The sequence below is a fragment of the Catharus ustulatus genome, chromosome 10 (assembly GCF_009819885.2).
Source record: "Catharus ustulatus isolate bCatUst1 chromosome 10, bCatUst1.pri.v2, whole genome shotgun sequence".
Taxonomy (NCBI): Eukaryota; Metazoa; Chordata; class Aves; order Passeriformes; family Turdidae; genus Catharus; species Catharus ustulatus.
Genome location: NC_046230.1, coordinates 5,762,825 through 5,784,666, shown reverse-complemented (window position 1 = coordinate 5,784,666; position 21,842 = coordinate 5,762,825). Strand labels below are relative to the sequence as shown.

Sequence of the window (21,842 nt, the reverse complement as noted above, 5' to 3'; positions counted from 1 at the left end):
CCTGTTACTATTGGCTTCTCTGCTTGGGTGACATCCATGGCTCCCAGCCTCACTGCCTGTCTTTTGTAAAGCTTTTCTTCTTTCCTAAAGCATTTCTTCTTCCTTAAAACTGGTCACCCCATGCTTGCCTTCATATCGAGTGCCAGCTGGGGTGGCAAGAGGAAAACCATGCTGGGTGACCAAAGGGAAGGAAATGGTAATAAACCCCCCTCCACTGCCTCAAATATTCAGGATTAGAGAAGCGAGAAGAAAAATCCTGCCTCAAATAAGCAATTAATTGAAATTTAATAAGAATGGATTGTGTAGCTTATTAAATAATAATTGATTGTTAGATGAGAATTTCTCAGGATTTAAGCAGCATGCAAGAGATAAATCTAGTTGCCAGTAATTAACTGCAGAGTAGAAAATACAGATAAAAGGCTGTTAAATGCTTTCTTTTGGATGAGTTTTATTTTAACCCTTGCGTGTGGCTGCTGGCACAGCCTGACAGACCTCGATGGAGTTATTTGGAGAGAGGGGTAATTCTGGAATGCTACAGAAACCCCAGGAATGTGGAATCTGCTGGATACTGCCTGTTTGAGAGTACCCACACCATTGATGGGGCAGGGAAAAATGGGGGAGACATGTGGAGGGTGCCACGGGGTTGGGGGTTCTCCCAGACATATCCTGTCCTCCAGGTGCCACCTTGGCTTTCACCCCAGCTTGCTGCTGAAGGGTGCAGGGGGTGGCTGAGCAGACACAGGAGGTTCTTAGGAATGCTTGGTGGGGAAGGGATGCTGTGGGTGCCATGGCTCTGCAAAAGGACTTGTCTCATGTTGAGGTATTAAAACCTACAAGCAGACCTGTGGGAGAGTTCCCAGATTCTCTGAGCCTCACTCCCAAAGTTCACCATTGTGTGGTGGACTCTGCTCTCTGATCTGGGTGAAGTTTTGGCACAGCATTCTCTGGCTGGCTTGGTTATTAGTGGTGTTTTCCTCTTTTCCTACAACTTGTAGGAATTTTGTGTCTCTGAGACCCCATTTTAAAATTGGTCAAAGTGGCCAACAGGTTTAAGTCACAGAGGTTTGGGTTGGAAGGGACCCTAAAGCTCATCTCGTTCCAACCCCTGCCGTGTGCAGAGACAGCTTCTGGTACATCAGGTTGCTCAATAAATGAATTTATTGAGGAAAGGAAAATATCAAAGCCGTGGACAAAACCACCTTGTGAACCTCATCACTCTGAGAAACTGGGCCCATGCACATTGGTCTGATGTTATTTCCAGGAAATTCTCTCCCTTGTCTCTAAGCCAATGGTGTGTTGAGCCAAGCATGACAATCCTGCCCCGTGCAACATGGCAGCATGGATCCCCTTGTGCCACCACGTTGGGAACAGCCCCCATGGAATCAGAGGGGATCCCTTCCCAAAGGCTGCTCTCATTCCATGAGTGTGCCAGGGAGGATTGACCCCATCCCTCTCTCTCACAGACGATTACAAGTCGGAGCTGAGGGAGCAGCTGCCTTTGATCGCGGGGTCCGCGGCGGCCGGGGTGGTCTTCATCGTCTCCCTGGTGGCCATTTCCATCGTCTGCAGCAGGTGGGTCCCTGTGGGATCAGTGGCCCTGGAAGGTGGAGGTGGTAAGGTGCAGATTAGGGGTGGGTGGGATGGGGGACCCACATGGCCAGAGGGAGCAGCAGGATGCCACTGCTCATGGAGTGTTGCTGGCAGGGAGCGGTTTGGGGCCAGCAGCAGGTGCTGGTCCCTGAAGCCTGGCTGTTGTCTCCCCTGTTCCCAGGAAGCGTGCCTACAGCAAGGAGGCCGTGTACAGTGATAAACTCCAGCACTACAGCACCGGCAGAGGTGAGCAGGGAAAGTGGGAAAAGCAGACAGGGGAGATGCTCCCAAACCTGCATCCAGCGTGTGCCCCACTCCTGCCATCCAGGGGGGGCTGTGGGGTGATGGGAGCCCCCATGGCACATGGACAGGACCTTAGGGTGGGAGTGGAGATGTCCACATGTGTCTGTCATGGGTGGGGGTAGGGGAGGGTGGGCTGCACTGGTGCAGCACTGTGGGTGGGAAGAGTACCAGGAGGGATTTCAGGAATGATGCTGGATTTGGATGTATGTCAGGGACAGGGGGGATGCAGGGGACAAGGGATGGGGAGAGGATGCTGTGGAGACTCCCAGAGGAGGAAAGAAGGAAGAGAGGTGGTGTTCAGAGGGAGGGTGAGCCCCTGATGTCCTACCACAGGCTCTGCCTGGGGCTGGATTGATGCTGAGCTGTTGGAGGGATTCTGGATTTTGGGAGCATGGCTGCAGTGTGTGTGCTGGTGGCTGGCATTGCTGCTGTCCTGGCTGTGTGGCTGATGCTGGCCCTGTACCTTGCTCTGGGAAGGATGTGCAGCCAGTGACTGGGAGTGTTGAACTGGCTTTGGGCTGCTGAACCTCTTGGCAAACAATTAGGAGAGCCTGAGCTTTTCCTAGGAGACCTCTGCAGCTGGTGGAGCTGTGCACCAGAATTAGTTCCAGGTGTATTTGTGTGTAATGTCTGCTCTGGTGCCCCTCCAGCAACCAGCACTGCAAATGAAAATAAAGCAGCAAAGCAGCAGCTTTGGGGGACAGGATTTTCCTGGTGTTCACCGGTTCCATGCCCCATCCCTGCAGGATGTAAATCCAATTTACACTCTCCTAGAGGTGCTTCCCAGGTGCAATTTGCTTGTGGGAAGAACCATCTTCGTCCTGGGTGCCTCCTTGGGTGAAAGAGGTGGGATACAGGAATGGAGGAAGGGGGGATGAGGGAGGCAGGGACAAGTGTGGGTGAGCAGAGAGTAGGAATGAGGATGGAGCAGTTGGCCTTGTAGAGAAGAGCAGGAGGGCTGGAGAGGGCTGAAGAGGGATTGGAGATAAGCAGGAGAGCCCAGCCAAGAGAGCAAAGCACACTGGATCTCTTTAGACCCTCTTAGCATCACACTGAACTCTCCCATTGTGGTGGCAGCACTGTGGGAGGCCCTGAACCTCCTGGCAAACAATAAACTGTTTTCCAAACATCACCAGGTGATGACAGATCTGTGCTTTTCCTCCCTCTTTTCTCCATGTTTCTGCACTGTGGGGGGCAGGGCAAGATGAATTTGATGCCTGATGGATAAACTCACATCAGGCTGCAGGCAGAATGATTTTTCACATTTTCACCCTGTTTTGAAGCATTCCCTACTACATGTGCATCCCTAGCTGGCCCCAAGCACCCCAAAATCCAGGATGCTCAACCTGGATAGGGAAGCAATGAATCATGTGCCTGTCTTGGGTTTCTAAACCTGGGGGCTGTGTGACTGGTGTCAGAAATCTGGGGTGCCAGCAATACCCTGTCAAGGTTAGTGAGCCTCCGGGCGCTCCGTCAGTGCAGAGGCTGGAGCAAAACAGGTGGGAAATTTGTGGTGAGCAGCTAATGGAGTAATGAGAGCATCCTCTGGAACAAATCACCATGTGTTCAGTGGCACAGCTATTACAGCCTCCCAGCACAGCTCTGCCATCCCTCCAGCAGCCCCCTGGGATCACTTGCTGCTGGCAGAGTGCTCCAGCTGGATTTTGGGGTGAGATGGGGTTTCTTGGGGTGTAGCTTTTTGTGGTTTATCCCTTCCATTGCTTCACTGGGAGCTTTGAGATTGGGGAAACGGGAAAAACGCCCTGTTGAAGCACCAACAATTCATCAAGAAGGATTTTTCTCTGTCCCCATGATATTTAATGCCAAGGAAACTTGATGCCAGAAAGAACTGGCTGCTGGAGTCAGGGTCGTGGTGCAGAGCGCTTCAACTTTTGAAGAGTGATAAAATATTTGCCCTTGTCTGCAGTAGTGAAAAATGGCCTAATGCATTTTTCAGGATTCTTGGGATGATTTTAAGAGTACAAAGCTCTTTGCAGGCAGGCACACCATGGGTGCCTTTGGTGGTGTGCACCAGTGCCTGGAATTTCATCCAGCTTTTGCTGGTGTGGGAATGACGAGCTGGGTGCTGATGTTGGCAGAGATGAGGAGTGGGTTTAGGTGCCCAATCCCTCATTTGGATGGGATGAGGATGAGGGGGGGAGCTCATCCTGGTGATTACTGAGCTTATGGACAGACCCCGGGGCACATCAGAGGGTGTTTGAAAACCAGCCTGTGTTGACAGAGGACAGGAAACTTGGGCATTGTTTTCTCCTCTATTTTTTCAATAGTTTGATCAGTGAGCTAGTCTCTGTTACGATCCTGTAAATCCCTTTGTAATCCTGGCTGGAGCATCAGCTGCTCTTGTAAAAGAATTTATGGGGCAGTTAAAGTGTATGAGACAGAGCCATAAAGGGATTTATGAACTGGGAGATGCACAGATGGCTTCATTGCAGCCTCCCCTTCCTCTGAGGTGCAGAACTTCTGCCCCAAAGGCCCCTTTTGGGGGTGAGGATGCTCCTGCCTGGTCCTTCCTGAGTCCTCAGTGTCCCACAAGCAGCTCTCCCCCGGTGGCTGTTTGGCACCAGCAGTGCCCACTGTGAGGCTTTCATGCCTCCTCCTGAATTATTTCACAGCTGGGAGCTGATTTAGATTCCTGGTGCAGAGGTGATGCTGTGGTCCATGCATCCATCTGTATGTCAGCTCTGGGGACTGAGAAGCAGGGGTGTGATAGGATCATGGCCTTGGAAAGGTCCTGAGCAGTGTCACTGAGGGCTGTCAGTCCTTGTAAGGGTGGGGAGGGGACCAAGCAGTGATATCTCTCCAGAGATGACCTTGAGGGGCTGCTGTGCCATCCACAGTCCCCTTTTGGGTGAGAAATGGCACAGGAAGCTGACTCCCTCCTGTCCCCTCCCAGGGGGACAGCACAGCCTGTGGTAGGTCCCTTTTGGGTGGCAGTACACCACCAGTGTCTGGCTGAGCCCTGTGACCTTGCTGTGCCTCGCCACCGCGCCCCTTGGCAGCTCTGCCAGCCCCTGACCTCCAAATGTGCCATCTGCAAACCCATTTGGGAAATCTGGGGACCTGTTTTTGTTTTTCCCCCTTGGAAAAGGGCAAGAGGCCACTTTCTGTGTGTCCCTGTGGCATGGCCAGACCTGCTCCCATGCGTTACCCCGGGCGAGGGACCGCACGTGTGTCCCAGTGTCCAGCCAAGCTGTATTTCACAGATCCATGCAGGTTGTTGGTTATAATTGCTGCACTCTGTCAATTTAGTAGCCGCCACAAAGCTATCAGAGGCCTTTTTGGGTAAATAAATATTTCTTCACTAACGCGTGGAGCCTCATAAAGCCTTCACTGTAAAGCCAGCGCACTGTAGTTCAGATCTGTAACTGCTCCTATTGCCGTGGAGGAGGAAGAGGAAGGGTAGTGGTGGAGGAGTGGAGGGCAGAGAGGGAGAGGAGGAGGTGCAGGGGAGAGTTGGGTGAATTGGTGCCCCAAAGGGGGTGATAAGGGTCTGTGGAGGTGGTGTAGGTGAGTACAGTGATGGCAGCCACTTGGAGAGTGTGAGGACAGAAGGGTCTCCAGTTCTTGGCCATGGTACAGCTGGTCTTGGTTTTCCAGGCTGCCCAGAGACTGTGAGGATCCACTGTACTTGGCATGGTCCAAGGCCAGGTTGGATGGGGCTTGGAGCAAACTGGTTTAGTGGAAGGCATCTCTGCTTGTGGGGGATGGTATGGAATAAACTTAGAGCTCCTTCCAGCCCAAACGATTCTAGTAACTCTGTTTCTGTAATTCTCTCCCTTTTACTGTTTTCCTGTCTTCCCTGTGACAAGGGTCCCCAGGGATGAAGATCTACATCGACCCCTTCACCTACGAGGACCCCAACGAAGCCGTCCGAGAGTTCGCCAAGGAGATCGACGTGTCCTTTGTGAAGATTGAAGAGGTCATTGGGGCAGGTGGGTCTCTCTCCTGCTGCCCATCCTTCCCTGCCCTCTCTGCTACTCCTGTGTGGTTGTGCACCCACCTGGAGCAAGTCTGTGGGGGAGCACACATGGTACTTCTCCTGGAAAGCCTCAATGAAGCCTTGAAACATCAGGTTTTCCTGGGTTTGTGATGGGTTGGGGTGGACATGGGGTTGTTTTATGCTCTCAAAGTTCCTCTCAGGTGGGAAGGGCTCCAGGAATGTATTCACTGGCTGACCATGGGGCTTCTTGGGATTTTCCGTGTGGCTTTTCTGTGAGATAACAAGAAAAGCCCCATCTCACTGCAGTCTATGCCATATTCCCTTACATATGTATATATACACACACATAGCATGTGTGTGTGAGTGATCTGTGCTGTTCTATTGCCATTTTTAAAAAACTGTGTCATACTCACGGAGGAGAAAGTGAGAAGCTGGGGAGGGGAAGCTGTGAGGAAGCAATGAGTCAGTTTGTTTGGGATCAAGTTCAGCAATGTTTCACCTGCCCTTTGCTGCTCATCAAGGCAGAGTGGCTACAAACATGGCTTAAATGTAATCCCTCCTCAGGCAAATTTTGCTTTGGTGAAGTGAAAACTCTCCTTGTTCTCTGTATTTTAGATCAGAGAGCAGCAGTGTAAACAGCCCAATTATTTCCCACCCCAAGATAATTGATGTGCAGAAAGGCAGCTGAGATTAACCCCACCAACACCTGATATTTGAGGTAGTCCTTAAATGTGGATGCACTTTACCTGTAAATCCTCCTTGTGGGGGTTTGCACAGGCAGCTGCAGCCTCTGCCTGTGTTGACTGTGGGCTCTGTCACCTTGGAGAAGGTTGCAAACATGCCCCCAGTAGCAGACATTGGCCCTTTTAAGGAGGACAGGTGGGCAGATTTGTAGAGGAGAGCGTTGTTTAAGTGTGAATTGGCTGCCATTTCTCAGCTGGGCAAGGACCCCTTGCTCTTTGCAATGTTTAGTGTGGAGGAGGAGGAGAAGGTGGTGGCTCTGGTGCTGATTGGTCAAAGGTTGACCAACCTAAATGATTCCATCCTGTGCCTGCAGGGGAGTTTGGAGAGGTGTACAAAGGGCGCCTGAAGCTGCCGGGCAAGCGGGAGATCTACGTGGCCATCAAGACGCTCAAGGCCGGGTACTCGGAGAAGCAGCGCCGGGATTTCCTGAGCGAGGCCAGCATCATGGGGCAGTTCGACCACCCCAACATCATTCGCCTCGAAGGGGTGGTCACCAAGAGCCGGCCGGTCATGATCATCACGGAGTTCATGGAGAACGGGGCCCTGGACTCCTTCCTGCGGGTAAGGCCAGGCCACCAGTGCTGGGGGATTTGGGAATGACATGTCAGTGTCCTGTTCATAAATCCCAGCCTGTTGGCTTAATTTGGGAGCTGGTGGAGTGTGCCATACGTCTCCAAAATGTGTGTTTTGGAGTGCTTGCCTGTGCTGTAATCCAGCTGGGCAGCTGGAGGTGCAGCATCCTCCTGAGGTCAGGGTGAGTGGCGCTGGTCCCACCGTGGGGTCTGCATGCTCACCCCAGTGCCTGCTCTTTCTCCTCACAGCAAAACGATGGGCAGTTCACAGTGATCCAGCTGGTGGGAATGCTCAGAGGGATTGCTGCTGGGATGAAGTACCTGGCAGAGATGAATTATGTGCATCGAGATCTGGCTGCCAGGAACATCCTGGTCAATAGCAACCTGGTGTGCAAAGTGTCCGACTTTGGCCTCTCGCGCTACCTGCAGGACGACACGTCTGACCCCACCTACACCAGCTCCTTGGTAGGTACCTCCTGCAGGATGTTCTCCTGCCCAGCACTGCCTGTGCCCTGCACCTGCTGGGCCTGGGAGAAGGGTGCTGGATGTAAGTCTGGCATGGGTGGGAGTACCTCATGAGTGTTCCCACCACATAGGTTCGTGGTCCAGAGGTCCTGGCTGTGGTTTCTGCAAATTATCCCCTTTACCCTCCTTTCTCTTCCTCCTTTCTAGAAGTTTTCCACCTCCCTCCTCCCTAAGCACCTTTCTACCTTCTGCAGTGTCCAGATAAGCTTCTTCCCTCTCCTTTGTGGAGGAAGGGTGCATAGAGGAGTCCCTGGAGAAGCAGGAAGGGAAGGCAGGGGGATCACAGCAACTCCTGGCAGCACAGCAATGGTGTTTTAACTCCCCTTCCCCCAGTGCTCCAGGTCTGGTCTGCTTTTCCCTGCTGGAAACTTGTTCCAAGCATAAATTAAAGAGACAAGCCTAACGGGAGCTCTGCCATTCCCCAGCCATCCTTCTCCTCCTTAATTAACTCATTTGTAGGTAATGGCAGCTCTCTTCTCCCCCTGCTCCTGGCTACCCCAGGGGACCCCCAGCTCCCCAGCACAGCCACTGTCCTGCTTGTGATCCCCTGAGTGGTGTTAAGGATGATCAGAGGGGAAAGGGATGAGCAACTCGCTGGCCTCATGTAATGGATTAATCAGAAGAGTGTTCGGTGGGTGCCGGCACGGGGCTGCACCAGCTCCTGCCAAAGCAGTTCCTTGGGCTGCTGAGCTGTGCCCAGGTGCCAGGGCTGGCTCCAGCTGCCAAAATGGGAAAGCCAGGGACATGCCTTTAAGGCTGACTCGATGTTTTGGCCCAGTTGCAGCCCCTCACTGTCTCTCCCCTGCTCAATGGGATGTTCCTGTTCCCCGCAGAGCTGCCCGACTCCTTGCCCAGACCCTTCCTGCAGGCAGCAGCCTTTGAGCAGACACCCAGCTTCTATTTTTCCTTCAAAGACCCCAGCAGTAGCTGCTGAGATGAGGGATGAATTAGTCTTTTCCCCACCTTCAGAGATAAAAGGAGATTATCTCATCTGTGTTTTTATTTAATTTAGGCCATAATAGATCTCCCTGGCAGCTGGGAAGTGATGCTGTGCCTGCGATTGCATCACTCTGCCTCCCACAGCAGGCTTTTCGCTCTGGGGAAAAGGCAGGAAAAACAACCTAGCAGTTAATTTCTCCATTTGTAGTTATTCAAATCAAATTTTTTGCCATTCATCCTTCAAGAGCGGCTGACGCGTCCTCGGAAAGGCTATGGAAAATGATTGTGCTAAACTATTTACAATGCAGTCCTGCCCCCAGAAAATTCCTGTGCGTGTCTGCGGTTTTCCTTATCCCTTGGCTTTTTTGGTGGTTGTTTTATGGAGCTTTCCCAGGGAGCAATCCCTCTGTGCGTGCTGCTCTTCCTCACATCCCTGTGCCCTTGGCGTGGCCTTTGGCCCTGGGGCCTGCCCTGGCTTGGCGGGGTCACTTGAGATGCTGAGTGTGATTTTGAGCCTTTGGGAGAAATGAGGAGCTCTCTGCCAAAGGGCACTATCCTACAGCAGTGCTTTGCATTGGGTTTTAAAGGTGTTTTGCTTCTTGTCTTCCATTCCAAAACTAGGGCTGGGAGGGCCTTCAGCCCAGATGAATCTGTAGAGGATGCTTTTAGTTCAACCTTGTTTCCATTGAGGGCCAAGGGATGGGGATGCCTGTGGCTCCTCACCTGTGACAAGCACTAGCCCAGTTGTGCTTAGCCTTGTCACCTGGTGACTCCGTGGGAGGGGACCTGGGGACAGGCCATTGATGTGCTGGGTCCTGCAGGACAGCTGGAGTGGGTGGTGTCAGTCAGTGGGGTAAGTCCTTGGATAAACCCATTTGTTTTGTTAAGGTAAGCCATTTTAGGCAGGTACAAGATACATTCATGCTGCTGTTTTTGACTCCTTCCTCCTTGTCCCATCAGGTGCTGCCTGCCCACTCCTTGGTGGGGTCCCCAGGGACCCATGGTTTGGGGTGTGTGGCATGGCCCCGTGGGATGGCCCCAGCCCTGGCTTGTGGGCATCCAGCCTCCTCTGCCCAGAGAGAGGTTTCTCAGCTGCAGTCCCTTTTTCTGTAGGGGGGGAAGATCCCTGTCAGGTGGACGGCACCGGAGGCCATCGCCTACCGCAAGTTCACCTCAGCCAGCGACGTCTGGAGCTATGGCATCGTCATGTGGGAGGTGATGTCGTTCGGGGAGAGGCCCTACTGGGACATGTCCAACCAAGATGTAAGCACTGGGGTCATCCACTCTGCTCTGGGGGCCTGGGGGGGCTCGTTCCCAAAAGAAATCCGTGCCTGAAGGGCTCACTGCTCCTTCCTGGAGCCTCAGGAGCACTCGGTTTGGAGATGAAACAGGCTGGTGAGCGAGAGGATGCAAGGAGGGAAATTGGGAAGAAAAGCCAGTGGGCTGGTAATTGGACTTCAGCAAGCTGCAGGGCCTTTGAAAATGTTCAGAGGGTTTACGAGCAGGGAAGGAGCTTTGGAAGTGTGACTGCTGTACTCCGGCGAGATCCGCCGAGATAATGAGTGGCAGCTCTCCGCTGGGAGGAACTGCAGCCGCGGAGCATCAGAGCGGAGATTAACCTCGGAGAGCACCCGGCTCCTCCCGCTCCCTTGGCTGCTGATCAGCCGGGCTGGCCGTGCCTTCCTGGCTGCCTGCAGCCCCTCTGCTGCACGAGCAGCTCAGGGAGCCCCCGAGCCCCTCACCCACTCTCCCCTCACTCACTGATCCTCATCCACGCGCAGGTCATCAACGCCATCGAGCAGGACTACCGGCTGCCCCCGCCCATGGACTGCCCGGCCGCCCTGCACCAGCTGATGCTGGACTGCTGGCAGAAGGACCGCAACACCCGCCCGCGCTTCACCGAGATCGTCAACACCCTCGACAAAATGATCCGCAACCCGGCAAGCCTCAAAACTGTGGCGACCATCACCGCCGTGTGAGTGCTCCCTGTCACCGTCCCACGGCCTGGGGAGAGGCTCCCCGAGCGGCTCGGGAATGCTGAAATCCTGAAGCGGGGGCAGGGGGTTCTGGCTTTGCTCTGCCTGGCAGTCACACAAAGAACATGCAGTTTTCAGCCAAGCAGCGGCAATAATTCTTTGCTATTGATTCTTTGTGGCGTGTGACCATTTGGGTGTGGTGGCTGCTCCATGCCTCATCCCTGTGGCTCCCGCAGCTGGGATACAGTGTGTGAACTTGCAAAGCATTGCTTGGCACAGCGGTGTTCCCGTGGGACAGGCCTTCCTGGTGGCCTTGCATGGGTGTGTGCTGGGGGGAGCACAGCGGGTGGACTGGGGAGTGTGTCCCTGTGCTGGCCAGGCTCAGGCAGGGCAGCCCCTTGGTGCCAGCCAGGCTTGTCCCCAGCGGTGTGTCCTGTTTCAGGCCTTCTCAGCCCCTCCTCGACCGCTCCATCCCCGACTTCACTGCCTTTACCTCAGTAGACGACTGGCTGAGTGCTGTGAAGATGAGCCAGTACCGGGACAGCTTCCTGACCGCTGGCTTCACCTCCCTGCAGCTGGTGGCCCAGATGACGTCCGAGTGAGTTGTCATGCCAGGGCTGCCCGAAATCAGGGTGCTGCCCAACTGGGGAGGTGGGGAGGTCAGTTCAGGGCAAAGGACAGGTGTGAGCATCCCTCACACTGGTCACCCAGAGTATAGAGGTGGTCACATTTACTATTTGGGGGTCAGTGTGGGGATGTCTCTCTGATCTCAGACCCAGCGATGCTCACAGGACCATGCTTGGGCTCTGTGGATGTTCCAGCTGAGCTTACCTCCCTCACCTCCCTCAGCAACAGCAAAACAGGTTCACCACCCTCAGCTGCCCATTGACCTTCCTCTGTCTGTCTGTCTTCCAGAGATCTCCTCAGAATAGGGGTGACTTTGGCTGGGCACCAGAAGAAGATCCTGAACAGCGTCCAGTCCATGCGAGTGCAGATGAGCCAGTCTCCGACCTCGATGGCATGATGTCCCTTGTTCCATGGGGAGGGGCCGGGGAGGGCGTGCAGCAGAGGGCAGAGCTGGGAGGGGAGGAACTGACGCGGGGCAGCGCTGGGAGAGGAGCCACCGCTGCCTGGGGACTGCCACTGCAGCCACAGGATGTTCCTGGGACTCACCTCTGGCTGGTGACTTCCGTTCCTCACCAACAGAAGCACACTTACCAATGTCGTGGGGGACAGCGTTTAAATACATATAAATATGTACAAATCATATATTTAAAAAGCAAAGCAAAACAAAAAAAAATCATAAAAAACAATGAAGACAAACCAATGTGCGTTGGGAAACAAACCCAAACCCTAGAGACCAGACTCCAATCCCACCACCAGTGAGCAGTGGTCAAAACTGAGAAGGAGGAAGGGGCTGTTGGGGAAGGGAGAGGCACGAGATGGAGCATCCTGTCTGGAGACCACCTTCCTTGTTCTTCTTTTGCCCTTCCTCCCTGCCCCGGCCCTCCCGGCTCACCCCACTCCCCTCTCTGCTCACGGACTGGGTGGATGTGTCCTCAGATGTCTCCGCAGCTCCCTGCCATCCCACCCGGGTGCCGCTCCGGCAACTACCAAAGGACTTCACTGACCACTGCATGGGGGATCCGACTCAATCCAGTTAATGTCTTCATATTGAAGAAGAGATGTACCTTCAATAGAAAACCTTGGGTTTTGGTTTTGTTGGGTTTTTTTTCTCTTTTGCTTGCATTTTTTTTGCAAAAAGGAAAAAAAGGATTAAAAAAACACAAACTCTCCATCCTGGAAAATGGAAAGAGGTGTTCCCGTGTGTGTGTGCGCGCTCGTGCGCCTGTGTATGTCGTCAACCCTCCGTGGACTCACTGCTTGTCCATGACCGAGGACCAGCGCTGACCCTGCAGCCGCTCCCCAGCCCAGGGGGCCAGGGGTGGTACCCACAGCCCTCAGGGCAGCTGGGAAGCCCCCAGTGATGAAGGAAGCACTCAGCATCCTGCATGTGGGAAGGAGGATGCCAAGGGCCGGCCGGTGCGGCGGGGATGGGACGGGACTGGAGGAGCCACCGCGTGGCTGTGACTGGGTTGGTGGCTGCTGGAGGAGAGATGCTCTGGGAAATGGACTGCTCAGGCCTCCAGGGCCTCGATGATGTCTGGAAGATGGCTTTGGAGGACTTTTTCCCCCATCTTGTGGACCTAAGGATTTTGATATTGATTTATGGACTTAGGTTTCATGGCTTCAGAGGTAGGTCGGAGTGTCTCGTGTGTTTCTGTCCATCTGTCCGTCCTGCTCTGTATTTTTCTGCTCTTCTTTATAGCCTCTCCCAGTGGATGTTTCCCCATATTTAATTTGATCTTTATTGTTCTCTTTTTTTTGATTCCTCCATTGGTCTCCTAGGCAAATTGATCCGGTTAAAATTGCCCAACACGTGTCAGTGTTTACCCGGAATATTGTAAGGCTGGACCATCTGACCTCCCCCTGTGGATTGTGCCAGGAGTTTATAAAACAGATGAACTCTTAATAAGGCTTTTACTTGGAGGGCTGTGTGTGAGTTGCAGTGATCCATCGCCGCTCTCACCAGCGCTGTGCTGGCCCCTGTGTGGTGAGGAGCAGTGGCACGGGCTGGCCGTGGCTGTGCCTCAGGGGCTGCAGGTCCTAGCCCAGATTTGGTGCCATGGTGGCTCATATGTACACAGACACCCTCTGTCCTCTTCACTCCCACTCCTTTCCCCTCACTCCTCATCCCCACCATCGCAATTCTCCACATCTGCCAGCACCTTGGGGATGTCCTGCGTCCATCCCTGTCCTGGGGGTGCTCCTGAGCCACAGGGTTGCCCATGTCCAGCCCCGTATATTATAGGGGCTGCTTGACTTCTCAGCCCACGTCTTTCTGTGCTGCAGTGATGTCCTGTGTCCATCAGTGCTGTGAGGATGGCTCACATCCACCTGGGCTGTGGCTTTTCCCCATGTCTGTTCTCGCCATGGGGCTGCCCACATCCAGCTACACTGTGGGATTGCTCCATGTCCATCTGCCCCACTGCATTCCTATGTGTGCCTGGAGATGTCTCACCAGATTTGCTTGCTGCCACAGCCTGTGCTCTGCCTGCTGCCAGCACTGTCCACATCTCCTGGGTGGGAGCACTGTCCCTCCTGTGTTGGGGCTGTCAGGGTCCTCTGTGGCTGGGTGGACCCCCGGGTATCCCGTGAGGAGCACATGCTCAGTTCATGGTGGTTCATGAGGAACATGTTCATGCTCATAATTTGTCCCCAGTAGCAGGTGAAAGACCCTTTGGAGTGCTCTTTACACCTCCAGGTTTTTTCTTCCATTGCCCAAGGCAGATGACCTGTGCTCTGCCAAAGAACGGGAGCTAACAAGATGCAGGAATGAACTTGTTCCAATTCACTGAACTCCCCCCAGAGAAAGAGGCAGAGAAAAACACCCCTTGTTTACAACAGCAGGGACTGCTCCTCTTCCTGTCTGATAGAGGATTGCTAATTCCTCTCGGGATGCTGGCGGCCCAAATCTGTATTCCGGGATGTTGTCACACGGAACACAACATGCAGATGGAGCGGGCACTGTGCATGCTAATGCGCCGCCCTGCCACATTGGTATTCGCTGCCTCTGAAGGGTCCTTTGTGGGTTTTTTTATGGTTTCTCTTTTATTAGAAGGAAGCTAAAGGCGTTTAAAGGAACGAGTGACAGCCACACAGGCTAAATATCAATACTGCACCTTTATGGCTCCCCTGCTGCTGTCGCTGGTTCTGCGAGCACAGTGAGGCAGCTGCTGCTGCTGTCCCTGCCCCGGCACACCACAGCAACCCTGCTTTAGTGTAAACCCTTCAGTACTGAGCCCCAGTGTTATAGGGTGAAAATGGATCTCTGAGACCGAGTCCAACCTGTGACTGAACCCCCCAGGGAACTGAGTGCCATGCCCACTGTTCCTTGAACACCTTGGAGGATGGGCATTCCACCACCTCCCTGCTTCAGTGAAGAAATTCTTCCTGGTGTCCAACTTGAACCTCCCCTGGCACAGCTTGGGGTTGTTTCATCATGAATATGAAATGTGAATCGTGCAGTCCTGCCCATCCCACCCAGCAGACCAGATACCAAACAGGCTGTCTGGGTGCTCAGGTGCTGTCAGAGATGCCAAAACCTTCTTGGTTCCATTTCCCAGGGTGGAAGATGCTCCTTGGCTCTGGGCCCCCAGCAGTGCCCCTGGGCATTGCCAGGGCTGGTGGCCTTTCCATTCTGTTGCCCTTTCCCAGGTATCCAACATCTGGTGTCTCCTGAGCTGTGTCAGAGCAGATGATTCCCATATCCCAGCACTCCTAACCAGCTGTCCCCGCATCTTGGCCTTGTGCTGGCACCTGGATGTGTCCCCTGCAGGGTCATGCAAGAGCCCAGCAGCAGATTGGTGGTGCTCAGGGCTGAGCAAAGGGAGTGCAGCTGGGCTCAAACCAAGCCCTGCAGCAAAGAGGCATCATGGCCAAGGGAGTTGCTGTCAAGGTGAAACTTGAGGGAGGGGCACCATGGGCCACCTGTTCTCTTGCCTTTCAGTACAAGGTGTTTCATCCAAACCAGAAGCTTTCATGAAAGGCCATCAGTCTGTTAATGGAAAACAAAGGGGCGAGTTCAAAATACCCATGTTCGGTTTTTGCTTTTTATTGAAAAAAAACAGTATAAAAATTTCAGATGACTTCTGACAGACCATTTTGTTTCTTTAAAAGCCTTTATTCCATGTAAAATCAGTTTTCCAAACTGTGAAGCCTTTCTGTCTGGAGTGGCAGTGCTATCCCTGCCTGGCCATGGCAGCAGCGTTGTGTTTGACCTGTTCCTCCTTTTCCTTTGTCAGATGCCAAGGAAGAGTCTCTCACCTTGACTTGGGTGGCACCTCTTTGATGCTGCTTTGTTGCTGCTGCTCTGGTGAGAGCCTCTTCCTCAGTCTAAAGATGAACATTCCAATTTCACATCTTCTGATCTAGGCTGGTTGGTGTTGGACTTTCTTTCTTTGATCACAGAGGAGAAGGGTTGGCTCAGAAACTGTTTTCTCCCTGCAGAGGTTGAAAGGGAAGTAAAAGGAGTTTTGGATCAAAGAGGACCAACTGCACAGGCCTTTCCTCCGGGCTGTGCTCCATCCATCACACAGGGTCCTGGTGGGTTCCTGTGCCACATGGAACTGCTGGGAGGGGCTGGTGAACCTCACTGGGTTGGATCCTGACCCCTGCCACTGCTCATGAGTGAAGCTCAGTCACAGTGCCTTGCTCCTTTGGCTGTATCCCACATAAATATCCATGCATGGATGTGGCTGCATGCCCGGGTGAGCCCACCTCACCCTCGCCCCTGATCCTGGCCTTTCACTTTGTGCTCTGCAGTCGTCAGCTCCTTCTCTCCATTTCTATGGCAACTGTAAAAACCTCAACTCTTTTGTGTCTTTTTTAGGGTTTTTTTTGTGTGTGTGTCTGGGTTGGCTTTGTCCTTTTTGCATAGAGCATTAAATCATAAAAGGGACTTTTGGCTACCAAACCTCTGCTCTGAGCTTGGCCCAAAGTCTCGTGTGAGAATCAGTGGGCAAGGTCCTCACAGCTGGACTGGGTGTTGCCAAGTGGCTTCACATTTCCAGCCCCTCTGTTACTTCCCTCATTCCCCAAAAATCCCCATTTGCAATTCAGCTGCATCGTTCTCCCCTGGGGCTTTTCCATGCTTTTTCCACAGCCCCATCCCTGGCTGTGATGGAGGAGCTGCAGGCTTCTCCACAGCAGTAATTAAAAGGAGATGTGGTGCCTCTGCCAGGGAAGGTGAACCCAAGCCTCTTGCATATCTGAGGCTTAAAAGTGGAAGAAGAGCATGTATTAATGGGATAATTATGTGCCTCTTTCCAGAAAAAAAAAGGAATGTATTTTATGCCATTTAATGACCTTCAAATTAACAGTTCTTTGAAAGCACTTATGTGTATTTAATTTTAAATATTTCTGCAAGTCAGAGCAGGGCTTGCAATGAAAACAGCAGGCAGCTGGTTTTTAAATGAGGGTGATCTCAAACCATTTTTTCTGTGCTGTCAGCTTTTGGTGCCTCTAATGCTCCTTTGCCAAGGAGAAAACAGGACTATCCTTCCCCCTGTGCCCCTGGTATCAGCCTGGGTCCTGTGGGATCTCCTCTTCTGCTTTGCCAGGTGTTTGACTCAGAGAGAGGGAAGGGTTGGGGTGCAGAATCTCATCAACAAGTTTGCCTGCATCCCAAGAACATCTCTGTGGGAACATCCCAGTTGGCCCATGGTCTGGGCTGAGTCCTTTGGCATCACCTTTGGAAGGTTTTTGCACTGCCATCAGCCCTTGCCGTTGTTCTGAGATGGGGACAGACATGTTTCTCTTTGTTAAGGTCTGAATTAAGGCTTTTGCCTCTGATCCATAAAAACTGCCAATATATCTGAGCCACTCTGTGTTCACTTGGAAATCATTACTCTTAAACATTGAATTCAAGTTTAAAAAAAAAAGAGCAATCTGTTTCTGGGACAGGGAATGAATGTACAGATGCAGAAATGTTCTGTAGCTCCAAGGTCACCCATCCTCCTTGAAGTGCTGGTGGGAAGGGCAGGGGCCAGGGAGTCACATCCAGCTCCAGCACTCACCCCTGTGCTGCTCATCCCTGCTGCCCCAATGTCCCCTCTGCGTGAGGGGGATTCAATATTCAGGTTGTCATCTGCCATGGTGCCTCTTCTGTGAAGGATCCTGCCAGGGTGGATACTGATCCAATACTTGGATCATTCCCAGTGAGTCTCTTCAGAATTTTGGAAGTGCCAGAAACTTCTTGAGTGATGGTGGGGGAGAAGCCAGCTCCACACTGTGGCAAGTTATTTCACCCCATCAGTGATTTCTTTGCTGCTCCTGATTTGGCGTATATTTTTCATATTTTTGGGATGTTGGAGGGGTTCTTTGGGATCATCTTGGATCATCAACCCTCCTGCCATGGGGAATGGCTCTGCCTGTCCCAGGTGAGCTCAATCACCTCCAAAGCCTGTCTGGGAGGTGTGAGAGCCACTGTTGGGTTGTGCTCTACCATTTTGGATGTCCTCAGGGTTTGGCTCTGTGTCTCAGGGGAGATCTGCTGCCTCATGTCCATCACTGGACCCTGATGGGCTGTGTTGCCTTCCCAGAGTTTGACATGGAAAGGGGAGCTGCTCCAAGCAGGAGAAGGCCTCCTCTGCTTTGCCTGCTAGGAAGAGATGTGAGGTGGGAACCATGAGCATCCATGGCAGTCAGTGTGGTGTCTTGGTTCCTGCCAGAGCAGCAGATCGCGGCTGGGGAGGGCAGTGCACCTGTCCTGGTGACCATGGTGCCCTTCACCAGCACCTTTTGGGGTTGTCAGAGCTGCTGGCACTTGGGATGGTGTCTCAGGACTGTCACTGTTGGCTGGGTGTCCTCCAGCACTGTGAGCACCCCTCCAACCCAGGCTGCCCCCTTGTCCTTGTCTGAGCATTGCTGCTGCTTCTGCTCTCTTCCTCTGGCCACTGGAGTGTAAGCAGCCCCCAAGCCCCTGGCTGTCCCACCCTGCTGCCTTGCTCTGCTGTAGTGGCTGTTCTGGGGACATCTCCGGGTCCCTGCAGACCCCAGCACTGGCACAGCCAGGGAGGGGACAGCCCCGCCAGTGGCAGAGGCAGGATGGTGTTGAGGTTTCCTGGCCTGTCTCTGGAGGGAAATGCTGGAGGAGGTTAATCTGAACAAACCAGCCCTGCGAATCTTAAGTGGATTAGCTGAACTCTGCTCCTTCCCAAAACAGACAGTGCCCTTTTGGGGCGGATGTGGAAGTGGATTAGGCAAAAATCTACTTAAGGCATTAATTCTGGATAAGTGTAGGGGGATTAACGCCCGTCCACTTAAAAAAATTAATTGGAGTGAACTTTTCTCTGTGTCCCCAAGTAAACAAGACAAGGCAGCTTTCCCCATCCAGCTGCTGGGCTGTGCCTTTGCCTTCTCTGCTCTCCCATCCCCTCATGCTGTGCAGGATCTGCCGTCGTGGTGGGGGAACCTGCTCCTCTCTGATTATCCTCAGGGGCCTCATTAGGCAATTGAACCCTTGTGTGAAGGTAGAGAGAGAGGGCAGGAAAATTATGGTCACCATCAGTGCAATTATCAATGCTAATTAGTGCCAAGCAGGACTGACAGCGGGGGGTGCAGCCCAGGGCAAGTGTTGTCTGGGGAGCCAGGAGAGCCTCGCATCACATCCTTGTGGGGGCTTCCATGGACAGGCAGATGTGGAATGTGCATGTATCGGGTGGTTTTCTTGTTTTTCCCCACTGTGCTTTGGCTGAACTCTTCAGATTCCCCATCCAGAATGTTTGGGAGCCAGCTAGCAGCTGTCTTGGTCAGGGACTCAGCTGGGGTTAGTGCCTGGGTGGCAGTGCCATGTCATGTCTGTGATGGTGCCTGGTGGGGATGGGGCTCTGGGAGGCCCCAGGTAAAAGGGGATGGGATGTAATTCCTTTTGCAGAGGGTGTGGAAATGGGCAACTCCCAGAGTTGCCTGTTCCCACCAGCTGCTCCCTTATCCCATGGCATCACACGGGCACAGCAGCTGCGTTTGCAGAGCCGCCCATCCTCGATTAATTGGGATATTTGCAGTTCTGGGCATCGCCATGAGCGCGGAAAGGAGAGCACCCCGGGGCTGCCATCCCAAGCGCGCTGCTCGGGAAGCGCTGCCCGCACGGATCGGGCACAGACCGGGCAGAGACGGGGCACAGACCGGGCACAGACCGGGCACAGACCGGGCACAGACCGGGCACAGACGGGGCACAGACTGGGCACAGACCGGGCACAGACCGGGCACAGACCGGGCACAGACTGGGCACAGACCGGGCACAGACCGGGCACAGACTGGGCACAGACGGGGCACAGACTGGGCACAGACGGGCCTTTCTATTGCCGTGTGTGTCGCGGCAGCACTCAGGGCTGAGATCAAAGCCTCGCAGGGGCTCCCACGCCTGCACTCCGGGAGGAGGATGGGGATGGGGATGGGGATGAGGATGAGGGATGGCTGCGTACCTGGGATGAGCTGCCATGCCCCCAGCCCCCTCCATCCTCCTCCAGCTGTTCGTGACCTGTCCCTCGGGTCTCCTGAGATCCATCCTCTGGGGTCGGCCCAAATCATCCTTAGCTGTCGCTGGATCATTTTTGGCCCGAGGAGGAGAAGGACTGCAGCTGTGTGGGAGAGCTGCAGCCAGCACCCCCAGGAGGTTCCAGGGAAAATAAGCCCCCAAAGCCTTCCCCAGCTCTGCTGCTGCAGGGCAGGTTGGGAGGGGACCAGGAGAGCTGGGAATGCTGATCCATCGCTCCCCTCCAGCTTTCATGTGGCAGAATCCCAGCCCATAGCCATCACCAACACCCCACCTCGGCTTGCAGCCATCCTGGACCTGCCCGTCTCTAGCAGAATTCAGCATCCTCTCATCTCTTGTGTTTCTGTTCCAGCTTTTTTCCAGGTGTTTTGCTGTTCTGATCCCATTAACGTTAATGAGAGCTGTGAGACCAAACCTCCAAGCATAGCACCGAAAATGGCCCCCTGTTTCCAAGAAATATCCAGCAATATATTTTTACCCAGCTGAAGTTCCCCTTTTTAAAAAGATAATCTCAATTTCTCTTCCCTTTTCTCTGCCCCTTTTCCCACCAAACACTATTACTAAATAAAACTTTCATTACTACCTGGGTTTGCTAAAGAAAAAAATTATTTCCATTCAGGAGAATGATGAATTTTAATAGGAGTGAAATGTCAGGCACAGCTGGGGTGGCTTTCTGAAAGCACTGGTATGTTTGGAGAGGCACAGGGATGCCCAGCAATAATTAGCCAGTGAGCCCCGGTTTTTTGTGGCCCGGCAAAGGGACCCAGCAGTCAATTGCTTTGTTATTTAATGTGCTGCCTTTATGTTTCCAAGGTGCAATTGTATATTAAAAGCATCTTTGCCTCTCCAAAGTGGCTAAATAATGGGATTTTGCTGCTGTGTGGTACTTGTTGGTTATAGGGTATGGAGAAAGTGCTCCTGGGGCTGCTCCTCTGGTTCCCAGACCTTCTGGCTTCCCCCTGGCAGCAGAGAAAATGGGGAATTTTAAAAAATTTTTTGTTACATTGGAAAAAGCGATTTGATGATGCCTGGTGGTTTGCTCCTGCCTTACTGGGGGGGTGCTGGATACCCTCCCGCCCCCAAAATCACATCCCAGCCTCCACTCCCTAAAGCAGCTCAGCTTCACAAAGAATTCCATCTCTTCCACTCCTTCCTTTTCCCCCCTGAGGAGAAATGGAGAGCTTTCATTGAAATCATCACTTTTCTGACAGCATATTAATTAATCCCTGCTTTTTTTTTCTTTTTTTTTTTTTTTGTGATGTTTGAGAGGCTGTGTGTGCTGTGAGAAGCCTTTGGGTTTCTCTGGGTGTGGGGCTGTGGGGGGGGCTCGGCGGGGCTCTCTGAGCTCTGGATGTGCCTGTTCTCACCCTCTCCTCATCTTCATCTTCCTCTTGCCTTGCAGGGGCGTCGAGTGCAGCTTGGCAGCGGAGCAGCAGCGCTGGAGAGGGGCCCCAGGGGCCGCTTCCCACCCCAGGATGCTCTGGGAGGTCCCGCATCCCCCGGTCCCTGTCCCCCCGAGCCGCGGCGTGTCCCGGGCCAGCCCTACCCTGTCCTGTACATAACCAGTGAGATGTCTGTAAAAGATTTCAACCCTTGGAATTTTGGTTTTGTTTTTTTTTTTTTCGCTCCCCTCTCCCCTCCCCTTCTTCCCCAATTTGTTGATTGTGTTGAAATTGTCGGAGTTTGTAACAGTATCTTTCAGAGAATATTGTACTAAAGAGAAAATTGCACTCAATAAAAAGGATGAAATAAGGCTGGTCCCTCGCCTTCCCCTTCCCAGGGGCAGCCTTCCTGCTGCCGGCTTCTCTCCAGCTCGGAGCTGGGGGAGTGTTTGCCATGAATATTCATTTGGGGAGCTGGCAGCGCTCCACCGCTCCTTGACTTACCTCGAATGTTGATGTCTATCAGATTTGGCTCCCCGGTTTGTAAATGAAGTGACTTTATTCTCGGCGATCCCTATCGGAGCTTGCTCGCAGCAAAAAAGCCGGGAGAAGGAGTTTTCCTGGCACGGTGTTTGTGCGGAGCGCGGTTCAAAGCCCTCGTGTGCGATCGCTCAGGGAAGCGCTGGCTGGGATCAAAGTCCCTGCCGAGCCCTGCTGGAGCCTGTCCATGCA

General features: G+C 53.3%; 1 protein-coding gene across 2 annotated transcripts in view; it reads left to right on the top strand.

Annotated features, from left to right (window-relative positions):
• Positions 1-21,481, top strand: part of EPHB1 (EPH receptor B1) — a 77,071-nt gene extending 55,590 nt beyond the window's left edge. The window contains exons 8-18 of one of the 2 annotated variants that reach the window (XM_033068477.1): positions 1,464-1,572; positions 1,772-1,836; positions 5,724-5,846; positions 6,912-7,159; positions 7,420-7,635; positions 9,748-9,897; positions 10,416-10,609; positions 11,053-11,208; positions 11,526-12,866; positions 15,681-15,776; positions 21,131-21,481. In XM_033068477.1, coding sequence (XP_032924368.1) covers positions 1,464-1,572; positions 1,772-1,836; positions 5,724-5,846; positions 6,912-7,159; positions 7,420-7,635; positions 9,748-9,897; positions 10,416-10,609; positions 11,053-11,208; positions 11,526-11,634 — 1,370 coding nt within the window. In that variant the 3' untranslated portion in view covers positions 11,635-12,866; positions 15,681-15,776; positions 21,131-21,481. The remainder of the gene's footprint in view (positions 1-1,463; positions 1,573-1,771; positions 1,837-5,723; positions 5,847-6,911; positions 7,160-7,419; positions 7,636-9,747; positions 9,898-10,415; positions 10,610-11,052; positions 11,209-11,525; positions 12,867-15,680; positions 15,777-21,130) is intronic. The other variant, XM_033068476.1, reaches the window with a different exon arrangement.
• The last annotated feature ends 361 nt before the right edge of the window (positions 21,482-21,842 follow it).